This window comes from Pyxicephalus adspersus, chromosome 11, assembly GCF_032062135.1.
Source record: "Pyxicephalus adspersus chromosome 11, UCB_Pads_2.0, whole genome shotgun sequence".
Lineage (NCBI taxonomy): Eukaryota > Metazoa > Chordata > Amphibia > Anura > Pyxicephalidae > Pyxicephalus > Pyxicephalus adspersus.
In genome coordinates this window covers 10,748,171-10,756,199 of record NC_092868.1, presented here as the reverse complement: position 1 = coordinate 10,756,199, position 8,029 = coordinate 10,748,171, and the positions used below count along the sequence as shown (strand labels likewise).

General features: G+C 41.6%; 1 protein-coding gene across 1 annotated transcript; it reads left to right on the top strand.

The window, feature by feature from the left end:
• The first annotated feature begins 2,170 nt into the window (after nucleotides 1-2,170).
• On the top strand, nucleotides 2,171-7,580 carry LOC140341383 (uncharacterized). The gene is made up of 5 exons (XM_072427095.1): nucleotides 2,171-2,201; nucleotides 4,358-4,601; nucleotides 5,240-5,404; nucleotides 5,802-5,938; nucleotides 7,339-7,580. The coding sequence occupies exons 1-5, from the start codon at nucleotides 2,196-2,198 to the stop codon at nucleotides 7,480-7,482; spliced, it is 696 nt and encodes a 231-aa protein (XP_072283196.1). The 5' UTR covers nucleotides 2,171-2,195; the 3' UTR covers nucleotides 7,483-7,580.
• The last annotated feature ends 449 nt before the right edge of the window (nucleotides 7,581-8,029 follow it).

Sequence of the window (8,029 nt, the reverse complement as noted above, 5' to 3'; positions counted from 1 at the left end):
AGATATTAAAGTTTTGGTTGCAGCAACGGTTCCTGCAAATTAGCAAATGTTGTGCTGCTGTCTTCGGAGAAAACTTATAAATCACCTTGACATAGGGGTCATTTATACCCATTGTTACAAGGGTGGCCAAACGCCTGCCAAACACTGATCAACCACCTCCTATATCCTTGTAATATAAACTCCTCCATTGAAACACTATTTCTATGGAGGATACAATGGCTGTGACCCCGGGCTGCTCTCCTGATTTGGCTTTTATTCCCGCCCCTGCTTAATCACTATCACTTGATATGATTGTGGTTCATAGAAGAAGGTGCATAACTCTGGATGGGGCCAGTAATGTCACATACCTGGTGGATGCCCAAGGTGATCGGGGAAACCTATTGTCTGAATATGGCTGCAGTGGTCCTCATGTGGATATTCGGAATCGTTGGGCACCAGGGGGCATCATTTTCAGAAGACAGGGTCCAGGAAAGCAGATCAGAGGCAGGTCATATCACAGACAGGGGTTGGCAATTTGCCAACTAATGCGGTACAAGGCAGGTCTAGGAACAAGCCAAGGACATCACCCATAATACAGTCCATACAATGGTAATAGAAGAATAATCCAAAAGCACGGTACAAACCTGGTAGCCAAAGGTAATCCAAAACACAATGTGCATATAGGGCATTAAAATATGTCACTTTGCATCAGCTAAGAAAGTACATTATTGCACATGCCGGCTCATGGATGTGTTGACCCCTCCGGTGACCCCTTCCTCGGTAGGTATGTGCGCACATGGGCATGCATGAGCCTGAATTAATCTGAATGCTCCTTCCTTACAGTCAATTTGAACAAATGCAAATTTTTTTATTTATTATTATTTTATAATAGCTCATTACAAGAACTATGTAGGCATGTGGTATCAATAATAATTGCTAACCAGGATGACCAGAAGCCCTGGGAGGAATAAATCTGCACTGCTAAAATGGCTACAGAAATTCTGATTACTGCACATCCAGAATATAAATTCTATATTTCCATTTCCACAACCAGTCCCATAATGGGGTCCTCTTCTACATCCCGGGCTGGGAGGTCTATCCCAGTGGAACACTGCTGGTCTCCATGCTCTTGCAGAACGGAGGTTGAGGATACCTGCTCTAAGAGATTCAAAGGTACAGATTAATAAATTTAAATTCATTTATGGAAAAAAAAACACTGCAATTAAGGATTTAAAAAAACTTGATTTCCCTGTGTTTTTACCTGAAGTTTTTTCAAGTGGCTCAGTTTTTTCAGTAGATTGTGAACAGGCAGGTAAGTATGTTGTACTGCAGAAGAGACAATACCTGTCTTTTTCTGCAATAAAGACCTGCCTACATTTTGAAAGCAGAACTGTAGTTCCACTTTAAATTGGTGGGAGGGATTCTTTAAGTATATAAAGATATATGTGCCCTCTTGCTCTTTGTAATGATCTGGAGAAGAGTTCTTTATATGGACCATTTATATATTTATACAGGCTGATCATATCCCCCTTATACGTCTCTTCTCAAGGGAGAATAAATTCAGTTCAGCTAATCTCTCCTCATAGCTGAGCTCCTCCATTCCCTTTAGATGATCCGTGGGGGGTATATGTGAAAATCACTGATACCAATGAAGGAAGAGAGGTGTGCAGGGGGCTTATTATTCTCAATTTTGTCGCCTCTGGCATTGATATAAAAGGATGCGATGCCAGTGGTTATTACTGCTGGTACCAATAAAGGGGAAGGGGGGGCCATGACCACTGACACCATTGAAGGGGGTAATATTGCTGCCACTGGTGCCAATGGCGGGGTGGGTTATGGTCTGACACTGATATCAATCAACAATAAACAGACAAATAGACTCCTGGTAGGTCAATACACATAAAATCTCTTGTGCTTAGTAAACTAAAAAAGATTTAAAAAGTTTTATAGAACACTGGAGGAAGCTCATAGAAAAGTTTTATTTGCCTTGTCATAAAAGGTAACCCCAGTGATTGCTATGTACAGCAACACCCCTTTTTTCTCATTGCACTGGGCTCCATGTTAATATAAATGTTAATTCCACATAAATCACCCATTATCTAGGCTAGGATGGTAATTAACACTAATTAGTTTCAGAGGAAAAGATTATCCATGGAGGGAGTGGAGAGATAGCAGAAGCTGAGTCTGTGCTGGGATTTTAAATACAGGGGCTGACAATGTTTGTGAGTATTTTATAGTATATTGTGCTGTTACTGGATAAAATATTAATAATAAATGCTATTAGTTACATGTAAATCTGAAATCCCAATAATATATTAATATTGTTTTGAGTCATAGAAATTGTTTTCCTGAATTTATCATACATACCCAAGGTATTGGTGAGGCACCTGGGATACATTCAGACATCTCTGCATGTCCTGTATACTTTAATGTGCATTAGGCACTAAAAAAGTTATATATTATTTATATGTGCTAATGTTTCACAAATACTTTGTGCTTTAAAAAAATGCAGTGTTCCTAACGCTTTTTACAGAGCTAAATTGAACCCTATACATGTAAAATATATCTTGCAATGCATGTTATAATGCAAAATTATATTGAAAATGCTGCAGAACTGCTGCTATAAAATACTGCTGTAACTACAGACCCATGGGTCCCAATGCAGAATTTGGATTTGAGCCCCCATTCTGCAGCAACAGTGCACCACCACTGATGGTCTTCTAGATACAGGCTCATGGTTTTTAAATATAAACTGTCTTTATATAGCGCCAACATATTATGCAGCGCTGTACAATAAATAGGGGTTGCAATTGACTGACAGATACAAACAATGGCACTGGAAAAGGATCTTACAATCTAAAGCTGCGTACACACTTGCAATTTTTGTCGTTGGAAAGGATCTTTCTTTGTCGTTGGAAAGGGACTTCACGATGCATGAACGGTGCTGTACATACAGCACCGTTCATGCTCTATGGAGAGGGGAGGGGGAGAGCGACGGAGCGGCACCCTGCTGCGCGCTCTCCCCCTTCCCTTGCATTAGGATCGGTCATCGTCCATCGTCCGTGGAACCGCCAGGACGGTCATTCGGACGATGGACGACACCGACTGTACACACGGCAGATTTTCGCCCGATATCTGGCCGATGCCGATTATCGGGCGATAAAAATCTGACGTGTGTACGGGGCTTAAGACATCTAGCGGCCCCAATGCTACTTATTTGGGCCATTAGTGCCTCTTTACTTCCCTTTACATAAGAGTCTTACAGGCTATCTGGAGTAAGGGGACAGATCTTGATTGAGACCTTTGAAACACATCAGTTAAAATGCATAATAAAATAAAAAAAGAGGTAACAAGATAATATAATAATTCTCAAAGTTTTATGGTTAATGATATGTCCCCAAAACCCAGTACATAGATCCATGATGAATGTTGTGTCTAGCCATTCTCAACAAGGGTTCATTCAGAGTTTCCTTGATCTGTAGCTGATTGCCCCCCATTTGATGATGCCTGCAGAATTCTAGAGCCAACTGCTTGAGTCTAATACTAGTATATTTATCTATAAAGGTGGCATTCTGGCCGCCACTGTACCATTTACTTCCACTTGCCACTGATTTAGGTGGCTTTTTCCCATTGATCTCCCTAAAAATTGTTTTTAATAGGGGTTTCCTGAAAATGATTTCAAGGGTAAAAAGGTTGAGAAAGGCTGGCCTAGAATTTGCTGTGTTTTGGCTTTCTATGTATGCTGCAAAAAGTTGAACAGGAATAAAAAAAAAAATGTAATGATAACTAAATACTATAATGCAGTTTCTAAAGTTGATGATCCTTATGCACATATTTTATATTTCCCTTTAAAGGGGATCCTGCAATCTTTTTCAAGGAAGATCTATATTCCCCCACAGCTTTCAATAAAATACCAGTTGCTGATTCTTCCATGAAAGTCTCTGTTCGCGTGAATCTGTTTATGGGGTGACTGTTTTTGAACCCTGGTTCTATGTTGTCAGTCTATCACAGGTACTGGTGATCGAGACACCTTGATCAGTGACGGTCCATCATTGCCATTATAAGGAAGCTGGTCCAGGGCAATATTGGACAAGTAGGCAGGGGCTGAAAAAGTAGATCTGTAGCACTGTACTCTATATCTCCTCAGAACAATGACCGAATCTCGAATTAGTTTCTAAAGGGAAAAGGCTCCATAAATTCTGATATTCTGGAAACTTTCTAACTGCAACGCTCAGGGGTATTGGTACAAGAATGAGAACCTGTCTATGAAATATTATGTGTTATGGATGTTAAAATAAAAAAATGCCTGGCAGGTGACGGCTCTAAAGGAAACCAAAAATGTAGTATTTTCCTAATATTCCACCCATGTCCCCATCAGGCAGTAACTGACAACCAGAACCAAATGGCGCTGCCAATGATCCAGGTACCACCTACAACACCAGTACATATGGTGCCGGCTCCAGCTCCCATGCAGATGTCTGTACAGAAAACCATGCCACTGCAAATGCTGCATGTCCCACCATCTACGCCTGTACATATGGTGCCAGCTACTGCACCCATGCAAGTACCAGTGGCTGTGCCCATGGCAATGCAGACTTCAGGTCATCCTCCTGCACCTCCTGGTATGTGATTCTTATTCACTCTCCTCCTATCGTCATGTACACAACTTACAGGTACCAATCACAGTGATGACTCTATGGTATCCTATGCTGATTCCCCAGCCAGAAGCTTTTCTTGCTGTAGTTGTCTTCCTTCTTGAATGCCAAGGATTGGCATTCACAATAGAACCATGCCACCTGGTAATATACTCCACCCTTTTGTATCTAGCAGAATGATCTCTGGGTTTTTGTATCTGCCTATATTTTAGTTACCATGTTGGGGGGATTTTTGTTGTTTACAAAGCTTAATATCTCAAGCTGAAATGTGTTTACAGAGCTTAATAACTCAAGCTGAAATGTATAAACTCAGCTGAACAAGTTGGAGTGCCTTATCTTTCAAATGTTGCAATATGGAAAAAGAGTGTCAATTAGAGAAAGTACAGTCTGAAGGCAAACGGTTTCACTTCTGAAGACTTCTTGGGGCTATAATAAAATCATGGGGCAAAAATGCGTAATCTGCACCAAGTACATAGTTGTCTAGGGAGAACTTGCAGGCACTTTTATGGAAAACCTAGCTGAAAGTGGTATGGTTCTGCTGCTGCGTGGACCTGTGTAGCAATTTACGTCTATGTGCTCACGAGTTTAATCTTCTATTTTTCTAGCTGTAGTCACCCAGCCCCAACCACAGACTTCTGTTGTACTGAATATGCAGGGCGGCTCACAAATGTATGACCGTACGGCTATGGGACCCTATGGAGGGCCTATGGCGTTCGGACCGATCTCATGGAGCAGCAGCCTCCTCCAGTGCTGTGATGACATCCCAATATGTAAGTACTTACCACATAAGTGAATTTACTATGCTTTCCTTGTTCCAGAGAGACTCCCCATGCAGCTCTTTTTTTTTTTAAAGCTGAACTCCAGGCAGATGAAATACATGAAGTGATCTGTTTTACCTGTCAAAGGATTTGTATTCTTTCTATCCAGTTTTGAGATTTACACTGCTCCGGTATGGGGGGGGGGGGGGGGCCCACCTTCCCCACCTTCCCCACCTTCCCCACCTTCCCCACCTTCTGAGTAGACAATCCTTACCAATTAAAATATGCTGGAGGTCACCAACCTAAAAGACTGAGGACATCCACTGTAGAGTATAGGTACTGCAGAGGACAGCTCCAGATTAAAAACTATTCTTCAGCATATTCTAAAACTTTTGTTTTCCCCTTTCAGGCTTATTGGGTTGTTGTTGCTCCTTCTTCTTTCCCTGCTACCTGTCTTCAATGTTTGGTGAATCGTGCTGTCTTGGAGTGCTGCCCGGTGCAATGTTCGCATTGCGCACGGGAATGAGAGAACGTTACAGAATACCAGTGAGTCAAATACACATTTTGTTTTTTTCCTTCCAAATAGAAGGCTGATTTTAGGTTCAAGGTTTAAGGTGAGCATTTTAAAATGTTGATGTGTGTTTTTTTTTTTAGCTCTTTTTCTATAGACTCTTCAAAAGACATTTGACCCTTTAACTAATTGGTGCAAAGCAATAGTGTTTGCCTGCCTTTGCATCAAGAAATGCTCACCAATTCTCCAGCAAGTTATACTTGTCAATTTAGCTATTTTTTTTTCTTTCGATCTCCTGACCTCTTCCATGTGACAATGATTGGAGTTGGCAACCAATCGCCAGGCCTGAACATGTTATATAGAAGAGGCAGTGACCTCATTCACCCTGGTAGGCTCTGACCGTGGAATTGAGTGGACTCCAGCAGTAGGAAAGCAGAAAGGAAGTATGGATAGATGAGGATACTTTGCAGGGGGCTAAAAAACGATGATCTGAATGGGCAACATGACATTGGCTTTTTACAGACCTCTGTGCCCAAAAAAGTCAAGGTACTCAAAAAGTTTAAACCCAACTCTGCCAAATGAAGAAATGACTAATATTTCTGCAAATGCTAAATAGAGGCACATGAATGACAGACCTTACCACTGCCCCCCAACCTTCTGGCATACCTGATGTAGGTAACCTTAATACCCATACCAACAGAGCCAGGAACAACACAGGATGGAAAACTGGCCATTAGGAAACTAGATTTGGAAGGTCTGACATTGCCCAAAGTGTGTCTGATAGTTGTCTTACCAGGTTAGTATACAGCACCTGGAGCAAAATAATAACAAGGGCCAATGGAATGGCTTCCATCCTACTTCTTAGCAGATGATGATTTTTTTAGGGGGAGAAGAAATGGATTGAGATTTAGTGAGCCCCTAGAATACATTGTTTCCACCAGGGGATCCCTGCATTGAGACTTGTCTAGTCTGGTGGTGTCCTAGGGGGATTATCCTGAATAGTCTGCTGTTGAACCTGGGGATGTGCGGATACACATCTGGGTGTTTTCAATCTGTGACACTCTCCAAGCTCAAACCACCTGACCCCTGGACCAGACCACTAAGGAATGAGAAGATTTGGGAATTTTGCTGCAGACAGATATGGAGGTTGGTTTAGCTTAAGAGGTTCCCAAACCTGGGGCAGTTGGCTAGATAAAGCCCTAGCCTTGCATAATTCCTCCTGCCAATGCAAAGCATGGGGCACAGCATCCCCCAACAGACCACATGTGCATGTATGTCTCTATCCCAATCTCTCTCATTAACTGTAAAATGTACACCAAAATAAAAATAGTTGCAGTTGAAGCATTGATACCCTCACTGCCAAAACTAACTCTCCATACCAAAGCCTGTAATGAATGTGTGGCACATTCTCTTACCATATTCTCACTCTGTACAGGGAAGTCTTCTGAACGACTACTGTGCCGTTTGCTGCTGCTTGCCCTGTGCCCTCTGCCAGATGGCCCGAGAAATGAAAGGGAGAGAGTGGCGGAATAGCAGATTACCGATGCCATGGAGGGTGCATGATCCAAGAACCATGTAGGCCACATTGCTTTGTTGTATTTGTATTATATTGTAACTTTCTGTATTTATTATGAAATATCACTTTATATATTTATAATCAATAAATATTTATTTATAGCTTTGTGCATGGCTGCTTATGTTATAGGGTTCATCCAACCAAAGTATTTTCTGTTTCAGTGTTCTTTCGGACCTGGCTTTCCCACAATAAATGTACTTAGGGGAAAATCACTTTTACTGGTGAAAGCCCTCAATCCCTCCACAAGTCTACTGAGATAGCAACGCAAGTATCCCAGGAGGCTGCGAGTTTCCCTTTTGGTCTTTATCACCACTGCGGTAAAGACAGAAGGTGAGGAGACCCCTCCATGAAATAAAACAATTTATATAAGTGGATTTTTTTTTTGATAAAGAAACTGTCATGATAGGTGCGCTTTAACTAGAGGGGTGAACGTAACTTAGTTAATACATTTCAAGCGGGATTTTCCAGGAATAAAACAATTTGCCAAATAGCAAATTTTAAGAAATCTATTTCAGATTTCATGGGTCACACAGGTTCTCCCATGATCGTT

Excerpts from the sequence above, each read along its gene's own strand:
- LOC140341383 (XM_072427095.1), top strand. Across the intron at positions 5,405-5,801 it reads CTGTGATGACATCCCAATAT|GCTTATTGGGTTGTTGTTGC; the intron begins GTAAGTACTTAC and ends TTCCCCTTTCAG. Across the intron at positions 5,939-7,338 it reads GAGAACGTTACAGAATACCA|GGAAGTCTTCTGAACGACTA; the intron begins GTGAGTCAAATA and ends CACTCTGTACAG.